Here is a 21,037-nt window from a genome sequence, read left to right on the forward strand (position 1 = left end):
GTGGCAGTTGAGATGGCAGATTGATGGGACACAATGCTCAGAGATAAGAAATCAGGAAGAGAAAGGAATCAAGAGTGATCCTCAAATCTCTAGCTTTAGAGTTTGGTTTTTAGGATGGCTATGCCATTCACTGAGACAGAGAATTCAAGCTAAGAGGAGACTTGGAGGATAAGAAAATGTGAATTAAAATTTTACTTTTTCTATTTGAGGCTTCTGGAGGGATCTGAAAGATGAGTGAGGGCAGCATCGCAGAGACAGGAAAGTCAGCACACGTTTCCTGCAGTAGTGGAAGTTGAAGGTCTGCAAATAATATCAAGAATAAGTTGTGATAGATTAAATGATGTCCCAGATCAGAACCCATATTGAAAGAGCAAACAGAGAGGTAAAAGCCCGAGAAGTTTAAGACTAATAATGGAGTCATGGTATTAAGTAGGGTAAAATGTTTCAAAGAGGTGTCAGTTGCAGAAATAGACCGTATGCACAGCCTTATCATCTTATTATTAAATAGCACTGTAGCACTAGATTTGCATATTTTAGAGCTGTGAGCAGTGCCTTGTGACAGCAACACAAAAATACCTGCTGGCTGACAATAGATGGAGATGGTGTGGCTTAAGGTTGTGTATTTCAGAGTTTCACTGCCTGGTTTTGAACCATATCACTCAGATCTACCTCTTCCTTATCCTAAGCAATTCACTCTCTCCATATGTTAGCTTTCTGTCAGTGTGAGAAAATATGAGATAAATCAACCTAAAAGAAGAAAGATTTATTTTGGCTCATGGTTTCAGAGGTTTTAGTTCATGGTCGGTTGACTCCATTGCTTTTGGGCTTGTGGGAAAGCAGAACATCATGTCAGGAAGAATGTGGTAGAACAAAACTGCTCATTTCATGAGAGCTGGGGAGAAAAGAGATAGAGGTGAAGATGATGGGATCCTAAAAACCCTCTCAAGGGCACACTCTCAGTGACCTGACTTTCTTCCATTAAATTCAGTCTCCTAAAGGTTCCACCATAATAGTACCACAGACAGGTGACCAAGACTTCAGCATTTGGGCCTTTGAGGATATTTAAGATCCAAACCATAGCACTCTGTAAACTTAAGTTTTTTTGTAAAATAACAAAAACAGTATTCATATTTCATAGTGTTGTTATGAAGATTAAAGTATTACGTAAAAAAAGCATATTAGTGCTGTACTTGCTCAAAGCAAGTACTCAAGCAAGTACTCAATAAAAATCCAGTAGCTTTTATTATAATGCGTGAAGAATGTTACCTTTGTACAGAAAGACAGAGATGTTGGCCCATCTTGCATTAGAAAGTGTACTTTGAACGATTTTCTGGGAGTAATGATGGATTTTACTGAGTCATTCTCACTTGTTTAGCTGATTCACCCCTGAATGGGCAAGAGTCAATAAGAAGAAGATTGGCCAGCCTTTGAAGTGCATGTTGTGACTAGGAGATGGTTGGTTTTTATGAGAAGTGTTTCTACCTGAATATCACCTGAACTATGGTTGCACCAAGCTATGACCAACAACAGACTTTTTATAGACATAGCCTTCCCTTTGTAACTAAATTAGAGTTGTCCAGAAAAACAGAACCAATGGAACACACACACTCACACACACACACACTCACACACACACACACACACACACTCACACACACACACACCATGTGTCACTTAATACTTATTGATGGGGATATGTTCTTGGAAACATGTCATTAGGTGATTTCCTCATTGTATGAGCATCATAGACTGTTTTTACACAAACTAGGATGGTGTGGTCTACTACACACCTAGGCTGTATATATGGTATATCTACTGCCATATATGTATCCTATTGTTGACTGATATGTTATGCAGCACATGACTGTATGTGTGTGTGTGTGTGTGTGTGTGTGTGTGTGTAAATTTGAAAAAGAGAAAGGGGAGGTGAGGGGGAATGGACACACGTGAATGTGCATACTTTATGAGGTTTGGCTCACATGATTATGGTGGAGGCCAAGGAGGCCCAGGATCTACAAGGCAAAGGCTTCAACCTAGGTCTGAAGGTCTGAAAACTACAGGAGCCAATGTTGTGAATCCTGGAATTCAAAGGTCCAAAAAGTAGGAGCTCAGATGTCTATAGACAGGAGAAAATAGATCTTCTAACTCAACAAGAGAAAGTGAATTTGTCCTTTCTCTACTTTTCACTCTATTTAAGCCCTCAATGGATTTTATGATTCTGGTCCACATTGATGAGGGCGGGTCTTCTTTAATGATTCAAATGATAATCCTTCAAGACACATCCTCACAGACATACCAATCCCTTAGCCCACTCAAGTTCATGCATGAAATTAACTACCCCAGTACCCTTTGTCTAATACATTTGAAATAAGCAGCAGAAATATCTTTTATCATGGATACTTATTTAATATGGTGAAAATTCACAAGGATAAGAGCTACCTGTTTTTAGAAATGAGAATGAATGATTAGCAAATTACCAATAGTTGCCTTGAATATGTAAAACAAGGTAAAAAATGAAAGGAGACAATATTCTATATACAAAATATAATTCTTATACACAAAATTATTCTTTGTAATGAAGATTAAAATAAAAATAAAAAATTAATCTGAAGATATTTTAATTACCATCCATTACTTTTCTCCATGATTTTCCTGTTTACTTTGCTTAACATGTCCATTAATTACTGAAACCCACTGAGGCAAAGAGAAGCAAGAATTGAGGGCCACATTCTTCAACAGGAAGGTGCTTTGAGAGTTCTTGGCATTTTGAGAGGAAGGGAGTGATGACATTCAGGAAGCTTCGAAACATGTAGCATCCTACTGAGAAATTAACAAATTGTCATCTTTTTTCTCAACCAGGAAACAGGCAATAAGTGGTTAAAAGTTCCTATTGTTCTTACTGTCATCAGGTCACCCTCCATGATGGCACTTGGATTCCAGCCCTGCAAAAAGCTAACAGATTATTTCAGACCTCTAGGTGTTGTTTTTCTCATTGATACAAATAAAAAGAAAATCTTTAAAACTTCTTGTAGTTCATATTTCACTTTCTTTTTTCCCATGAATTTTCATTAACATTAACAGAACACTAGAATTTGCAAGGAATGTCTAGCCTAATCTTGCCCTTTCAGAGGAATCTCACAATTTGAAGCTTCAAACCTCCTATGAACAGTATCCTGGAGAACCAGCTTATTTCATTATTGGGCAGTTCACTTCATTTGAAATTGTTTCTTTTGTGTAGTAGGTCTACTAAGTCTTTTGGTTATTTATGATTTCATTTGTTCATGTATTATGTTTACAAAATGTTTTAAATTGACTTAAATCAACAAAACAGTACAAAATACAGCTAAACACAAAAAAGACAGAATCAATGAAAAAGAACAGAGAAATAGATCTTGCTGTGCCTCTAATGGCAGATAATTATCACGGTTTAGAAATCAGTTTAACCAGGGGTTCTTTGGAAGATAAAGTAAAAAGGGAAACATTATGCTTCTCATGAGCTTATGAAAGATAAAATGAATTATGATTTTAAGAATTAAATTCAAAGAAAAATGAATTTTATGGGTTCTTAATATAAAGAATATCAATATCACACTAGACAATGTTTTCAGTAAACTGTGTAGCCATTGTCTTTAGATGATTAATTTTTATAATACTTCTCTAAAAAAAATGGAAACATTATGTGTATGTTCTTATTTTAAAGGCAGTATACCTTTATTACAGTTGGTTTAGAAAACAGATGTAATAAAACACCCGCAAATCTGCCAGTCGAACGGTTATTTTCATGTTGGCAAATTTAATCATCTTTGCCCATATGTAATTATGGCTTACACAAGGAACCTCAGCTGGATTCCTTTAATAGTAAATGGCTCCAGGACATGTGAGCTGCCAGATATATCTTCATGTTTGCAATTACAATATTCTCTAAATTTTATATCCTCTTATTTCACTTCATACATTATTTCTGGATAATTTTTGCAATTATACAATTTTAAAAATTAACTCAATTTTTGATTTACTACAATTTAACAGTTATTTCATCACATTCCACATGAACATCCTAATGCATATAGCTTTTCCTATTTTGGTTGATTAACTGTGTTTTGTTTTAGTTTCTTATACAAATGCTTTTATTAAATTTCATGTTGGAAATTGGCCCACAATAATGGACATTATAAGAACCAATTTTTTGCTGTGTTGGTGTATTTACCATTAAGGATTTTTTGAAGATATTGCTTATTATATTTCCTGTGTTTTCTTTATGAGGATCTATATGAGAATTTTCATTTTAATACCAGAAAAAAATGGGGGTATGTGCATGTGTGTTCATGCATGTGCACATGAAAGCTTTGGACTCATAGTTTGCTAATATTTCCTTCTGGGAATCAGGTAACTGAATGCGTTTCCTTCTTTACTGTGAGCAGCTAGAAACGCACTTAGTCAAATCCTTGGCCCACACCTCACTAATTTGGTTGGGCATCTGAAGCTACCTATGTAAAACATACTAGCCTTACTCCTAGAGTCATTGTCCTGTCTTTTACCTTTTGCCTCTCTTGCTTCATCCACTTATTTTATTTATCTCTTTTAATAATAGAACACTATATTCTTTATTTTTTAAACTTCTGGGGTTCTGGGATTGAATCCAGGAGGCACTCTGCCACTGAACTACACTCCTAGCCCTCATCCACTTATTTTAAATTTTATTTTATTTTGTAATTTATGCAAGCCTTTAAACCTTTCTGAAACAAGGCAGGGCTCTAACTAAATAAATACATGCAAATATTTGAATTATTTCCTTAGGGTAAATTTTCTCCCATGTTGCATTTTGTCTTAACCCAGTGAAAGATTTTCTGCAGGAAACTGAGAAAATATAATTCAAGTATGTTAATTTCTGGTGATTTATTACAGATATAATGCTGTGTGAGAAGTTAAGAGTCCTGAGAGGAATAAAGAGTCAAGTTGTTTTTTGGAGTTTCTCTGCAATATCCGACACTACAAATACTATTTTCATGTGAAATTGTGGTAGACAACTTTCAATTAAATTAGCTGCCAAAATATTGAATGTTACAATTATGTATTGTTAATTTACCCTTCTGATTTAGATGCCAGATATACAAACAATAAAATCGACATTCTGTTCAGAATATTTAGGAGCCGGCTAAATTGAATTAAATTTAGGAGTCAGAAATTGATGCAGGTGGGGAGGGTTGGCTTATTTCCATGAAGGATTGAACTATAAGGGTCTTGAGAGTAAGATCAACATTTTCCTCAAAAAGTGTGATAAGCATTTGAGCAGGTACATGGTTTAGGTCACAATTTCTGTGCTTCACAGAATGGAAGAGAGAATTTATTTTTGTCTGTAAAGGTTTCTGATTCTGTTGCCTCTGTAACCTCTACTGGGCTCCTAGACTAGTAACAATCCTGGAAGTCCCCAGGGCCTGGGAGCTATCAGCCATATCTTCGAATAAGTGTTTTAGTAAATAGCTTTCTTGAGTCATCTAAAATAGACATTTTCTTAATGAACCTCTATTTGATCACTCAACTGGTTTAATAGTAAAACTTACTGACCAACATCCACAGCACAGTGGGAATATTCCCTACTAGGAGTCAGGGACCTTCTGCACCCACTAGTTGAGTTATATCCATAGAAAAGATCAGTTCTGTTTGTTCTCTTTGCCTTTATTGGAATTGCCCCAGAAAAGGAGAGGGCAACTCTTTTTAAAAAAAAATACCTTTATTTTATGTATTTATTTTTATGTGATGGTGAGGATTGAACCCAGTGCCTCACACATGCTAGACAATCTCTCTACCACTAAGCCACAACCCTAGTCCCAAGAGGATGACTCTTTAACATGATGCTGCCTAAATGTTTTAAGTCAGATATAATTTCTCCTTTCAAAATGGCTCATACTAGAGTTCTACTCTATCATACTAAGCAAGAATTCACTTAGTATGGGACAAGTGTCTGCTTGAATTCTGTTTTAATGGGGAATGCAGCATAATAACTCAATTATGTGTTATTTATTTATTGGTGTAGAACTAACTTAGCATGAGTTCTGAAGCAATGGTGTACAGAGTCATCATGGTTTAAAAAAGTACAAACAAATCCCCCCGACACAAACCAAATAAACAAAGGGTTTGTAAGGACAGGAATCTTCTCACCTGGAATTAATAGCAATTTCTTCACTGAATATGTTTGGTTGCCACTGGGCTCTCTAGGCATTAGTTGCAGAGAGTGGAAAATGCTACTTTGGAAGTGCCTCTTTTTAGTAGACAAAGCTATTTGATAATACTGATATTGTAATACAGGACTTGCACATTAGAAATATCTATCATCCTTTGTGAACAATGACACTCAAACTATCCCTGTGGGGTATATAGATACGATCATTATTCTCATTTTCTAGATAAGGAAACTGAAATGAAATTCCTTGCCTAAGGTCAAAGAACAAATCACTGGCAGAATAAGATTAGGGCAGAGAGTTCTTGATTTTCAATCCTTTGCTCAATCAACAGAGTCATATTGTTTTACTCACTATGGGAACAGATTATTATCAGTCAGTAGAAATAAGGCTATGCTCAGATGATGCCAGAAGACCTGCTGAAAAATGAAAATCTGTTCAATCAACCATTCGTTTATCTATAAAATACCAAACTACTTATTAGACTGATATTTTTCACTGAACTGACTAGCCATCTTTGTGTCTTTCAGAGACAGCTTCTAACTTCATGTCTATGCTGTGTTCCAAAGTTAGTTTCTGTCTTTCAAAAGCCTAATTTTGGAATATATTGACTTTCATAATTATTTAATATGTTGCAAACAATATGTGACCTGTGTGGTAGAGTTGGGACAGTTTGATGAAAGTAACTTGTGATAAAAATCTCACAGCACTTCTTTATTTTGTGCCAGACAACCGCTTTCCTACCTCTGCAGCATTGTGAATAAGACCTTGCCTGTAGGAGAAAGCTGGACTTGTGTACTTGTCATCAACTACATGTTGATGTACATTTATGCATTTGGGTCTGGCAAATAGAATTGAAATCTCAGAACCCAATCTGAGCTCACATGGATCTCTCCAGTTACTCTGTGTGTGAAAGTGGCCAAATAGGTGACTTGCGGTATAGTCCACAGGGAAGTTAGTTTGCAGAAATAGATGAACTCTCAACATTTAACAAACCTTTACTGTATTCTTCATATATGCTTAGGTATAGCTCTGCAATATATCCTAATTCTTGAACATGTTCTGGTAGATTAATCAGTTGACAGGTGAAACATTACCCCCTTGGTCAAATAGCAAACATGAGAGTAAAGATGTAAATTCAGAATCCCTGGTCCTTTCTCTCAATTCAATCATGATGCCACTGACTTTTTTTAATGGATGATTCCATTTCATTTTTTAGTTAGACTTACATATTTTTGAGGTTGAGCTACGAAAATACTTAACTAATTTGAACTCATAGTAATTCACAATAAAAAATGACACAACATTATCGTTCACTTATAATCTGTAGGATTTGGAATAGGTTTGGTTCAGTAATAAAGATCACAATAAACCACAGAAGGAAAAGCGAATTCTTTTCTGCCTAGTTCTAAGACCCATGAGTTCATCTTTATTGGGAAAGACACTTTGCAAGTATGTGAACTCCACTACTAAAAAATTAAAATCACTTTTAAAACATAGTTATATGTTTTGTAATATTAAAGGTGCTTTCATCCTGACTACAATGTGCCAAATTTTCCTGATGTTTCTGTTGTCTGATTTTTAAATAATATTTATCTTTCAGTCTTGTTCAGATTGAAACCTTGAATGAACTACATATAAATGCCCATGATGCCAGATAGAGGTGAAATAATTATATCCTCATTATGTTGTAAAAATCAAGAAGTTAGATATATACCTTAATTGACTATACCAGTATTTATATCCTGGGACTGTTTTTCTCCTTTTAAAAGGAAGATTCCAAGTAAGTCTTAAGTCTTAATTACCTATTTAACTTTGCAGTGGACATTTTGGAAACTTACATTTCACTTTAAATCCAAGAATTGATGACATTATTCATTCATTTCATAGGTATTTATGTAATCATTGCTCTGTGCTAAGCTCTGACTAGGAATTGGATCAGTACAGCAGAGCCCTTACCTCATGGAGATATCTTTACTGTGGTAAATGCCATCACAGTTAAACTGTGTTATGTGATACAATAAAGAACTTGGATAGCTAGGAAAGGCTGGTTTAGGATTTAAATTGAGACCCAGAGGAAGGTACTAACGGCTAGACAATTTATAAGAAAACATGAAAGTTTGGTTCAAATGTTTCAAGATGAAGTATACTTGTTTTGTGAAAGGACTCAGAGAGAGAGAGAGAGAGAGACAGACAGACAGACAGACAGACAGACATATCAGAATCCTGGGAGAGGAAACAACAGCCACCACAAATGGTTGAACATGAAGGTGGAAATATTTGGAAAATTTGAGAATTTTTTTAAAGACTACTTTAAAAAAATTTAATAATGAGAAAATCAAGGCCCAGAAAGATTGACATGTTTTTGGTTGTATACTAGGTAAATTTTAACTAGTGTCTCCAATCTCCTACTCTAATAAAATTACTCTTATTGTGCTTAAAAACCCTAGAGGTATTGCCAAATATTGGGTTTTATGGTTGAGAGCTTAAACCTGTATCTACAAAGATCTGGCAAACATTTGTTTAACCTTTCTTTATAATCAAGATATAAACAATAGCAATTGCTAAAGCCATATCAATCATTTGTGATTTGCATCCTTTACTAAGAAAATAACAAGGAGTACTTTAACTCTTCAGTCATCTATTGACTTTAATCTCTAACTTGGAAACTATTAGATCTTTTGTGGTACATTTAAAGTGGAATCCATAAATTTGCGTCTAATTTACACATAGTCCACTTCAATTTGGAACCAGAAGATGGTCAATCTTGTTTAAAAAAGGAGAATTTTTTTATTGCTTTTCATCATTTCCAATTACAGAGCTATTGGCTTGCTAGACATCTCAGCTATAATTTATGCACTTTTCTTTTTGATAAATGGCAAGGCTTAAATTTTCAGGCTAATAATTTATATAAATTGCAGGTATACTTTATATTTTGCTACCCTTCTACTTCTAATATTTTTTATTACATTGAGGAGAAATGAATCGGGACTGACATGATATTGTTTACAGCTCTCTTCGATTTTTTGTTAGCTTTTTAATCCATATACAGAAATCTATTATGAGCTAAGCTCTATATCCTAATAAAAGCCTTCTATTTGGTGATGATTATACAGGGCAATTAACCTTGCCCCAAGAGTCATAGTCAGTGGGATTGGTAACTTGACAGCTCAGAATATAGTGGAGTGTTTCAGCCAGTTTGAAAAAAATCTGTAACTTAAGAAACTAATTCTTTTTGGAGGAGTTAACTGTACTCTTGCCCTCTGCACTTTAGGCAAAAGAACTGAAAGTTAAACATTTCTCATATGCAGATGATGAAATTTTATTGTAATGAACTGGAGATATTTTAGTCAGTCTGAAACCCACTTGCTACCAAGAATCTCAGCATCATAAGGTCCCGAGTTTGAATACTGTCTGTGCCACTTTTTCTCTTCTATGAGCAACAAAGTTGGCCTAATAGTGCTTAGCAGAGTACTTGGCTCAATAAATGTGGTTATAACAGAATGTTTAAATGGAATTTTTGACTGAGGTTATCAAATAAAAGTCAAATTCCAAAGTCAGATCCCCACACCCAGATTTATAAAGAATTTGGTCAAAGATACATACTGCTGCTATACTGCTGCTCATAGGTCCCTCAGCTTGTCAATGATTTTAAAAGGTATAACATGTGGAAGGCATGATGGATTTGGTGAGGACATTTTACTGTGGGCACAATCTGAGCCCACACTTTCTTCCCAAAGTGATGAGTGGGAGCCCCAAACCTAGTGAAAGGGACTTTCAGGAAGGCCACTACAAGCTTGCTGTCTGTTCTTTGCAGTTGGAGGATAGGACACAGGTACCCTATGCAGGCTGAGAATTCTGCACAGCCTATGGTATTGGGATAGAAGTGCCTTGTGACATCAGTCTCTCCTCCCAGTAATCAATTATCAAGACAAGAACTGCCTCATGTCCTGTGAGTATTTTCTTAGTACCATAATGGGACCTCCTACATGAGCAAATGTGCCAGGGAACAGTAGATGGTTGGCCTGGGGGAGTTTAGAGTCCCATGCAAGTGGACTTTTGCCAGAGAATGAGGAGAGACCTCCCAGGGACGAGTATGGTTAGATGAACTGCTGAAGAAAGACCTGAGAGGCCACAGGGTTCAGACAGCCTAGGAAACACCTGCCTCTTAGGAGCTCTATTGGGCCTATGTGAGGGTCCAGGGAGGGGTCAGCTGGAAAGGCTGCCAGCAGTCTCAGCTTGTGAAGCTCACTGATGTTGGACCCATCTGAGTGTGACCTTCCCATCCTTCCCCTTCCTTTTTCTGTTTATTCCCTGAAGCAGTGAGAAGGAGAGGGAGCAACTCTAGAGAGAGAAACAAACAGAGGAAGCCACCTAGACCACTTTTTATGTGACTGCCCTTCAGCCCAAAGCAGACCTGGGCTGTAAAGGGGAGAATGTTGGACATTTTAATCAAGGACTAGAGTGTTTCAGTTAATATCTTGTCAGGGCATTCTAAATTTGAATTGTGAGTGTGTTTCTGATTTTAAGTAAGACTACTTGATATCTAAAAGTGAGAAGAAAATCTTATCTGGAGCTTTTATCTAGGGATACAAGAGTGTAATTGTCATTGAATACAAACTAAAGAGTGTTGGGAAGAAAATGAAAGGTATGTCATTAAATTATTAGTTACATTAGTCTGCTGTCTTGGTTACTTTTTTGTTGTTGATAACTGTTATAGCCTACCTTCAAATTTAGTATTAAATTCCTGTAGTTTGCTAATTTGTTTGTTATTCCCCCTGCATTTTTCTGGTTTGTAATAAATACCTTATACCACAAGTCCTCTCATTCAGTGATTTACAGAAGCATTTTGCAGCCAGGTTTCTCACAATGTTTACCAGAAAATTTATTTGGTTAAAGTTAATGTTCTATGAGTACTTTGTTGATTTCTTATATCCAAGGTGAGAATTAGGTAGAATTTACTTTAACTTTGCAGACTTAAATATTTTAGCAGCATGTACCATGATGTAGCATTTTGGGAACTTGAACATGAACAGGGGCAGATAAGCATTCTCTTTAGTGTTATTTTAAGTCAATGTGTAATCACATAATGAAAGTATACAATTCACAAGATTTAACAAATATTTACAGAATATATCGAGGTAACCAATATCCAGTTACAGAGTGGGATACTACTGACACTCTACTCACTGACTCCTTGTATCAATGATTTTGCTTCATTTTAAGCTTTTTAATAATGGAATCATACGTAAAAGTGTTTGTGAGATTTATTCATTTGTTAAGCATAGATGTTTATTTACAAATCTGTACTGTATTCCACTTGACCAATATGCAGCAATTTATTAATTTATTCTATATCATAGTTGATGGGCATTTGGATTGTTTCCAAACAGTGGTGCCACTGAAAGCATTTTTATATGTGTGCTTTGGCAAATACATTGTGCATTTTTGTTGATTTTGTACTTGGGAGTAGAAGTATTATAGACATAACTATGTTCAACTTTAGTAGATAATAACAATTAAAGAATAAAAAGAACTGGGGATGTGACTCAGTCGTTGAATGCCCCTGGGTTCAATCCCCAGTAAACCCCCCCCCAAAAATGGTGGTAAAAATGACACTTTTCTCCAATCATGTATGAGAAGTCATTTCACTGCTTTGCCAACGCTTTTAGATATTGTCTTCTTTTCTTTCATGTTACCTTGCCTGGTGAGTGCCAATTGTTTTTTGAAGGAATTCTTTTCCTAGCCATGGGCACACCTTTAGTATACCTCCATCTCAGGATGGGAATTTCTTCTACCCAGTCTTCTTTCCTTTCATGAAGGTTTTGCTCCAGTTAAACCTGGCTATTGAAGCATAATTTCTATATTTAGAAGGAACTCAGAAAGCTATACTCATGGTAAATGCTGCTTAATACTTACCAATAACTTTGATAAGTGAAAGAATAGGTTTGGATTGCACTAGTCAATATTTTGAATGCAAATACAGAAAACCCAATTCAAATTAATTTAAGGCAAAAAGTAATGGACTCTTGCAGGTATAAAGCCAGAATTGTCTGGTTTCAGAGGCTACCTCTTTTCTCATGTAAGCTTGCTCCATGCTGGAGGCAAATGTTCTGCCAATAGCTCCAAATTCCCATTAGTTAAAACAAAACCAAAAACAACAGCAGCAAGCTCCCTGACTTGAGTCTTGGAATTAGGACTCCTTGACTATGATTGCTCTGATTAGGCCTCCCTAAGCTCAAGGTGGGCACCAAGTCCCTCTGTATCATTTGTTCTTAGAGAAGCAATGGTTTTCTGAGCAAGATTGGAGTGCTAATAACAGAAGAAAGGACAATGGTTGGCAGCCAGCAGAAGTAACAAAATGTTCACTGTAAGTCAGACTTCCTAAAAATGATGCAGGTTATTTTTTCCTTCAGATCTACAAGATTTACCTTTGGATTAGGCAATACTGCAGGAAATTTGCACATGTGAACTGTATCATTTTAGGATCTATGGATTTGCTTTTGTTGAACTGTTCTGGGACATTCTGGTATCGGCCTATACTGAGGGATAGTTTAGTGAGTGACCCTGCAGAATTCCTTGTAACATTGTAAAATAGTACCGAGGACACTCTTAGCTCTATTTCAGCCTCTATGTTATCAAACTCCATGGAAAAATGACCAGAAAGAGTTGAACTGTTTTTAAACACTGTCATGATTTTATCACATGGACACTGATTTCTGAAACTGACGAGATTTTTTCCCTTGTATTTCTAGAACGACAGAGTTAATTTTATGGTTTGTTTTAATCAAGTGTAGGCCGCTAAGCATGGAACTCTAAGCATGGAGTGGTTTTAGGATTAACCTCAGTCCTTCATTTTTATCTTGTATTTCCTTCAGCACTATGATTTCAAATTTTTTTTTTCCCTTTTTTTCCTTCTATGTATCCTTAGTAAACTCCCTTAACTCTTTTCTGAGACAAAGTTGAGAAACATTGAAGTCTGTGTAAATTTCATGCAACATATTGAAAAATCTCCACAAAACAAATCCTCTTGACTTTGGCAATAAGTTTATTAACAGGACTTATTTGGGTTCCAGTTTTAGATGAAGGAGTTGTGAAACACTACAGAATCAGGAGACTGGACCAAGGGGGCTTTTTCCTTACCCGGAGAAAAACTTTCTCAACATTGAATGAATTTGTGAGCTACTACACCACTACAAGTGATGGCCTGTGTGTCAAGCTGGAGAAACCATGCTTAAAGGTGAACTGCTTTCTGCTTTCAAACTGTTTTTATCTTCAAGATATCCCCCTTTCAGATATTCAAGTATTTGTCATGTGATATCAGTTCAGAAAAAAAAAAAATGTCCTTTTTTTACTTAAGGCAGTAAGAGGCAAACTATGGCCCGTGGACCAGTAATGTTCCATATTCATTTTTGTAAATAATTTTTACTGGAAGAGACATGCTCATTTGTTTACTGTTGTTGGCTGTTGTGCCATTGTGGTTGAGTATAGTAGTTGCAACAAAGAGAGTGTGGTAGATGAAAATCTTTACTATGAGCTCTAAGAAGGCAGGGGTGTTGCCTGTTTGCTGAAGGGCAGATAGTTCACACTTAAAAGCTTTTATTTACTAAATGAATGAATGAACAAATAAAGAAATGAAATGAAAATGAGTTTGAGAAAAGATGATTTTATTTTGCAAAAATATATAATACATCTAGTTAATACTACAGCCAGAGTTTGGGAAGGCCTTGTGAGTGAGTGGAACTCCAATTTAGGCTGCAGTTGGGAGGGTTTAGCTGGGCACAGAGGCAGAAACATCATTGCAGACCCAGCATCGTGTTGGGTATAAGATGGACACTGAAGTGCAGGATCTGAGAGAGAATGAATCTAAAGAGTTAATAGTGCAGAATCTCCTACATTTAGTTTCCATTTTCAAGGAATTAGAATGTAACTTTTAGTATTTTGTTTTTAAAAGTGGTATTTCTTTAACAAGTACCTACACTATTATTTTGAACAACAGAATGTTAATTTTCCTTTTTCTCTTATATGTATTCTTGTTTTTCTGCAAAACAGATACAAGTCCCAACTCCTTTTGATTTGTCCTATAAAACTGTGGACCAGTGGGAGATAGACCGAAACTCCGTCCAGCTTCTGAAGCGATTGGGATCTGGTCAGTTTGGAGAAGTTTGGGAAGGCCTCTGGAACAATACTACTCCAGTGGCTGTCAAAACATTGAAACCAGGTGTGAACGTATTAAAGATTAATGGTGTATGTGGATTTTTACGGGCTCAATTTTCTACTGTTAATGCTCACGAGGTCATGGGACAGCCAGTGCGGGCAGCAAGCAGGTATTGTCTTTCTTCCCACCCCAGGTGACCAAAACCTGTGGACAGGCTTTAAAATATAAAGGCCAGAGCATGTTCCTTGGATCAGCTAAGCATAAAATGTTTGCTGATCAAGATTCCAAGAACTTATTTCTTCTCTAAAGTTAGGATTCAGTCTTCCAATATCTTTCTTCCCTTTTGTTCCTACCTTAGTTAAAAAAAAAACAAAAACAAAAACAAACAAACAAACAAAAACCAACAAAACACTGACTATAAATACTTAGAGAAAAATCAGATGGAACCTTGGTGATATTCAGGGAAAAACTGTTTTTATTAAACACTAATTGAATATGGTTAAAAGATAAAATGGTTCATCTTAAGGACCCCAAATTTGAACATGGAGGAAGTATTTCTTTTCCTATCTTCATTTATCCCCATGGAAACAAGTAGAAGTATGCCAAAATAAACAGTCCTCCAGGTAATATGCCTTCCATTTTAAAGATGGGATAAGAGAATTTATAGTGATTAAATAATTTTCCTAGGACTTCTTATTCAAATCTTGAGCTATTTTTTTAATTGTTCTCTGTCTCAGTTTTGTCATTTATGTTATGGGTACAATAAGATATACAAAGGGTTATTATGAAGACTAAATTAGGTCCCTATATACAAATGCTTTGCATAGTGCTTGGCTCTTAGTAGGTGACCAATAAAAATATTTTTATTATTATTAGGCAGTTAGTAAATGGCAGATCTGGGATTTTTCATTTATCACCATTGTAGAAGACCCCGTAGAAGTGACATTCTATAAAAGTGCAACATCATGGTGGCAGCCTCATATCTACCTCTAATAACACAGGAAAGAATAATAAAAGCAGCAAAAGGTTAATCTTCCTTTTTATCTTCTCATTATTCTGCAAAACAGATACAGGTTCCAACTCTACAGGCTAGATGAGTTTTCTGTGGGCCCTCTGTTACTTGCTGAGCCCAGAGTTCTTAGAAATTTGGAAAGCTTCCTGGTGGCAGAACTTGAACACTTGGGATTTGCTGGCAGGCAGTGCATGTAAGAGCACTGTTTCCAAACTGTGTGGTAGGGCACATTGAGGCATCATAGTGAATTCACAGGGGATCTGTGGGGTATTTAAAAGTTTTGGGGTAAACATCTTCAAAACAACACAAATTGCCACCTCCAGGTAGTTTGTAGATTCAGATTTAGATCATGTTACATTCCTTTTTCTGACATCGTATTTTTATGAAGCTGGATTTTTGATGATTACTATGAACCAATATTGGCAAGATCCACACAAAAATTCACATGGACCAGTAAATGAGGATGATAGAGCTAAACCTGAAGTTCAAACTAAAGTTCAGAGAGATTTGGTAACTTGCTCAATATTGCACAGGGAATAATAACAGAGCTGAGATTTTTTCAGAGTTTAGAATTTTGATTGGACCTGAATCCTGAACTTCTGTTTGAATTTCTATTTGAACTCCTATTTGATTATGAGAAGTCATGTAGTACTTGTATCTCTTTAGTAAATAACTGTGGTTAAGAATGAAATATTATTTTTTTCCTTTCAATTTACCTGTATTAATTTTTCAAATGACTATTAACTTCTTAGGATGACTACTTCTTAGTTGTTCAGATCTAACCAAGAAAGCAAACTATTAAGTATGCATTTTGGCCTGGGGCATTTGTGAAGAGAACAAAAACAAAAACAAAAACAAACAAAAAAAACTATCGAGGCACCAAGGATGCCATTGACTGAAAATGTTAGGATCTTGTTAACAGTTAAGAGCTTAAAGATAAACCTGGCTCTGTCCTTTGTAAATTGGTTATTTTTTTAACCTTTCTGAATATCCTCATCTGGAAATGCGAATTTAAATAGTCCCCACTTTATAGGATTTTGTGAGAATTGAGCAAATCTACATAAAATATATGCAATGAGTTTTTAATAAATATTAGGTTCTCTGCTGCTGATAGATGCACACCCTGAATTGTAGATTCACTGGTGCAGGAGTTCAGTTCTAGCATTTGTGTCTGCCAGAAGAAACAACAAAGAGGCACTTTTAAGGGCCAGATGCCATTACTCAAGTGAGGACAATCTATTTCAGCCTCCAAGATTTTCACAGTCATCATGTATATATGCTTTTAAATCCTAAACTTTTTAAACTATTGATAATCAAATTTTAAATTTATTGTTAATCTAATCATTCCTCCCCCTCTCCTCACAAAATAGGAAAGAAAGAAAAGCAACAAGCTATTCTTCCTAGCACTGCTCTCTAAGGAAGGCCTTCTGGAGGTCAAAAGAGAACAAAAAATCATATTTCTTATAGTTAAAAAAAGCACGATAGTTTTCTTTCCAACAGGAATAATTATTATTGATTTACAGTGTAATAGCAACAAACAGCTTTGGTGATTGGTTAAATGTCTTCACTTTACTGGGGCCATTCATCAATCTTAGCAGCTATTTATTGCTTAGCAGACTACCACGCAATAAAGATGAGCCTGAAATCAACTCCTGCAGTAGCTTTGACAGGCAAAAATTAATATTTAATGTTGCACTACTGGGTTGAGATTGGGTTTCCTTTGCAGTACAGTTGGTGAGCTCTACCAGCATAGCCACAGAGGAGTTCCCTGAACTGCCTGCACCTACAGAGGCTCCTGGCATATTATGATTTCAGCTCTTGCAGATAGTCTGACTTGGGCATGGTTTAAGTATCTTGCATAAACTGTCTGAGTGATGATTGTAATTCTGTTGTCACTGGAACCTTCATGAATCATTATATTTTGAGGGGGGCAGTCATATGGTATCCATGTTTGATCCCAGACCAAACTAGTTATTCCAAACAAAAACAAAGTACTTTATTATGATTCAGAGCCCTCTTTTCCTCCCGGTGATATTTTTCTATTATGATTCCAAATTTTAAACCTATTTGATTATGTGGACTAAATTAAATGGTAGAACTAGAATTGAGGAAACTAAAAAAAAAAAAGGAATGGAAAAGAATATAGAAGAAAACATTTATTTTTTCTTCTCTAACACCTTATCCCTTTGCTCCTCAGTCAATAAAAAATATTTACAGTTGGTCTTTTTGGTTTTCTTATTCTCTTCTCTAAGTATGCATATTAATAATACAAATAATGGTCTGCAATCTTTAAATACACATGTTCCAGGCATTGCTATTATGTTAATAGTGATTTTCTGATGTTAGTAGGATTACTAGTTATATTTTGTGGATGAAGAAACTGAAGTTCAGAGAGATTTGGTAACTTGCTCAAGATTGCACAGGGATTATAACAGAGCTGAGATTTTTCCAGGATCCAGAGTTTTGACTGGACCTGGGTCCTAAACTTCTGGACTCTCAAAGGGTAGACTGCTTCAATGCTTATGTGAAATAACCTGTATGTAGGTCATATGAAACTCTTCTTAGTTTGACATTAACAAACAAGTCACAGGCTACCTTGGACTGTCAAAGCTTATCCACACCCAGGTTCAAATGTCAGTTGTGAAACCTCTGACATTGAGAGGATGATGAATGAAAATAGTCTCTTTGGACATCAGTGGAAATGATATTTGCACTATGTACAGTGAATACTAAGATGTGAAATGACAGTATTTCTTCAGTTACAGTAATGTTTCTGAAACATCACATCCAGAAGAAGTAAAAGATTTTAAAATTACTGATGAAATGTAAACTACAAGTATCCTCCCTCCTCTTAGATTTTATTTGACATTAACTGCTTGGCACCTTGTGTGGTTGAGTCAGAGTTGAACCATTTAAATACAATTTAATTATAAATGAATCTTCAAAATACCCTTCAATGCTGTCTCCCTAATCATCTGATCCAACTTTGGAGGCTCTGGAAGTGGAAGTAGATGGTATGGGAGAAAATGTTGAGTATTAGTTTCACGTTAAATATGTAAAACTGGTGAAAAAAAAAAAGTCACTGACTTTTGGGAATGTCCCTTGAATGTTTTCTGCTTGGCCCACAGCCTATGTTCCTACAGGAATAAGAACATTAATATGGCAGAATATCATTGTTTTAGGGTCGTTTCTCAACTGTTCCCACAGCAGGTACCAAGGCCCGGGCAGACGTCCGCTCTGGATGGAGTAATTAAACATTCAGTGTCCTCCAGTGTTCATATTAATAGGATGTCTCCTCTTTTGTGTTCTTCAGATGCCTGCCGTGTTTTAGCAATTAGACTGTCAGTCTCTCCTTTCTCTTCATTTTTTACATGGGCCCGAATCAACTGTTTTTCACCTACGGGTCATAACATATAAAGTGCACATCCCTGATACAACACCACATCTAGTAATTAGGTTGCCCCGGCTGAGCTGATTCTCTTCTCTGATAACTCTGAAGATTTGTGACACCGATGCTCTTCCGTTACTGAGAGGCAGGAGGCAATCTCGGTGATTCCCACCAGGCTGCTGTGAGGATAGGAATGCCTCAATAACATAAAGTGATTTCCTCCTTTTCTTGTTTCAGGTTCAATGGATCCAAATGACTTCCTGAGGGAGGCACAAATAATGAAGAGTCTAAGACATCCAAAGCTTATCCAGCTTTATGCTGTTTGCACTTTAGAAGATCCAATTTATATTATTACAGAGTTGATGAGACATGGAAGTCTGCAAGAATATCTCCAAAGTAAGCTAAAGACTCAATAAAAGGAAAAAAGAAAAGGAGGAATTTAGTTTAGCTAGTCCTGTAAACGTCAATTTAGCAAGCCTCCTCTAACTCAAAGGATATTTACTATGTGTATATCTGTAAGAATGAGTGTTGTAACATTGAATGGCTCAACTACTATTTAATAGGATATATCCTGTGGACTCAAAGGAAGGAAAATATTTATGTAGTGGAAGAATAAATTGTTCACAATAGACGTATCAGAGAGCTTAAGTGCAATGTGGGAAATTGATCAATGGATGTTTTGCATGATGCTCTAATTTTTACAGTAACTAATTGAACATTGTCAGTCACATTTCCTATGGTGCAGAATTTGGGACATGGAATACATTTAGGGAAAAGAGCAAGAGAGGTATCCTAGGTTTTTGTCTTTGCCAGTATTTGCTAATATTGTGTTTGGTGTTTAAAATGCTTTCTCTGCAAGACAACATTAGAATTTTCAAACTAAAAAGCAGAAATATACTATTAGCTTTATTCCCCCATCCATTTCCTGCAGTCAAAAAAGACTTGAGGGCATTGTGAAATTTTGATGTTTATTACAAATGAATAATTTAATAAACAATAAAATAATAAGCATGAAAATGTGATGTTCAAAGAAACTGAGATCAAATACTGAGAGAATTATTTATGCTTGAAAAACAGACTTTTTCTGTAATATTCTTGAAATGTGGTGAGATTGATAGGATGTATGAAGTAAAAGGAGGTGAGGACAATGGAACAAAGATTTCAGAAAGTTAAGAGTATTCTCTTATTTCAGGGTGACTTGTGAAACTGGTAATCCTAAAATTTCAAAACAAAAAAAGAATGGAGAACATATGTGACATAATAAATGCTGTTAAAACAAAATTATACCTAGATTATTGCATAAAGATCATCACATTTATCAGACTTAGAATGTTACCCACCACAGAAAGACTGACCTCAACTGTGACTCCTTTTGCCTTATTCAGGACAGAGTACAAGAAGGATCCCAGGCTAGATCACATTACTAAATCTAATTGTCAGTTTCTGAATGCAGATCTATCAGGAGCATTCAATTCCCTTGCTTCATTTGACTTCCAAGATACTTAACCAGATGACTCATCCTCCTTCTCATTGGTTCTTTTCAATAAGTGATTTTCTCCCAGACCTATCAACATTCTGGAGTTCTCCAGGATTCTTTTGCAACATCATTAGTTCCCTTGTTAATTTCTTTAATTTTTAATTTATTTTAAAATTTTGAGATAGGGTCTGACTGTGTTGGGCAGGTCGGTCTTGAATTTGCCATTCCTCTTGCCTCTGCCTCCCAAGTAGCTTGGAGTACAGGTATGCATCATGGCACCTGACTTCCTTTGTTGGATTTCATCCTGTGTCAGTGTTTAAATATTTATGTATTGACAGTTCCCTGAGTTTTATTCCTTCCTTGGAATTTCGGAATAATATAGGCAGCTGCCTTCGTGACTTCTCGCTGGAACGTTGTGTCAGTCTGGACAGTGCCGGTTGCTGCAGCCATGGTCCTCCAATCCCAGAGGCTCAACACAGCAAGAGTTTTTTCCTTCCTTGTGCTTTGTGTGTAAAATAGCTTGGTGGCTCAGCTTTTTTGATCACCTTGGTAGGAAAAGGGAATGGGACTAATCTCACCCTGACTTGTAAAGCTTCTTACCTTTGTCACTTCTGGACCCTTTTTTTTGGTCAAATCAAGTCAAATGGAATAGGGCAGTCCAATTCACTAAAGTGCCTGAAAGGAGGGAAAAATGTTTCTGAGCAACCCTAACATCTACCACAAATGCCAATTAGATGTCTCAGGACGGTCTGCCCAAACCTGGCCTCCTAGTGCTCTCCACAGAGATCTGCTACCCTTGTTGTATTCCTTCCTGGGTCATGAC

General features: G+C 36.1%; 1 protein-coding gene across 2 annotated transcripts in view; it reads left to right on the forward strand.

The window, feature by feature from the left end:
* Positions 1 to 21,037, forward strand: part of Frk (fyn related Src family tyrosine kinase) — a 106,833-nt gene that overhangs the window by 73,201 nt on the left and 12,595 nt on the right. For both annotated transcript variants that reach the window (XM_047559627.1, XM_047559628.1), the window contains 3 exons: positions 13,256 to 13,419; positions 14,232 to 14,400; positions 18,975 to 19,133. In XM_047559627.1, coding sequence (XP_047415583.1) covers positions 13,256 to 13,419; positions 14,232 to 14,400; positions 18,975 to 19,133 — 492 coding nt within the window. The remainder of the gene's footprint in view (positions 1 to 13,255; positions 13,420 to 14,231; positions 14,401 to 18,974; positions 19,134 to 21,037) is intronic.

This window comes from Sciurus carolinensis, chromosome 7, assembly GCF_902686445.1.
Source record: "Sciurus carolinensis chromosome 7, mSciCar1.2, whole genome shotgun sequence".
Taxonomy (NCBI): Eukaryota; Metazoa; Chordata; class Mammalia; order Rodentia; family Sciuridae; genus Sciurus; species Sciurus carolinensis.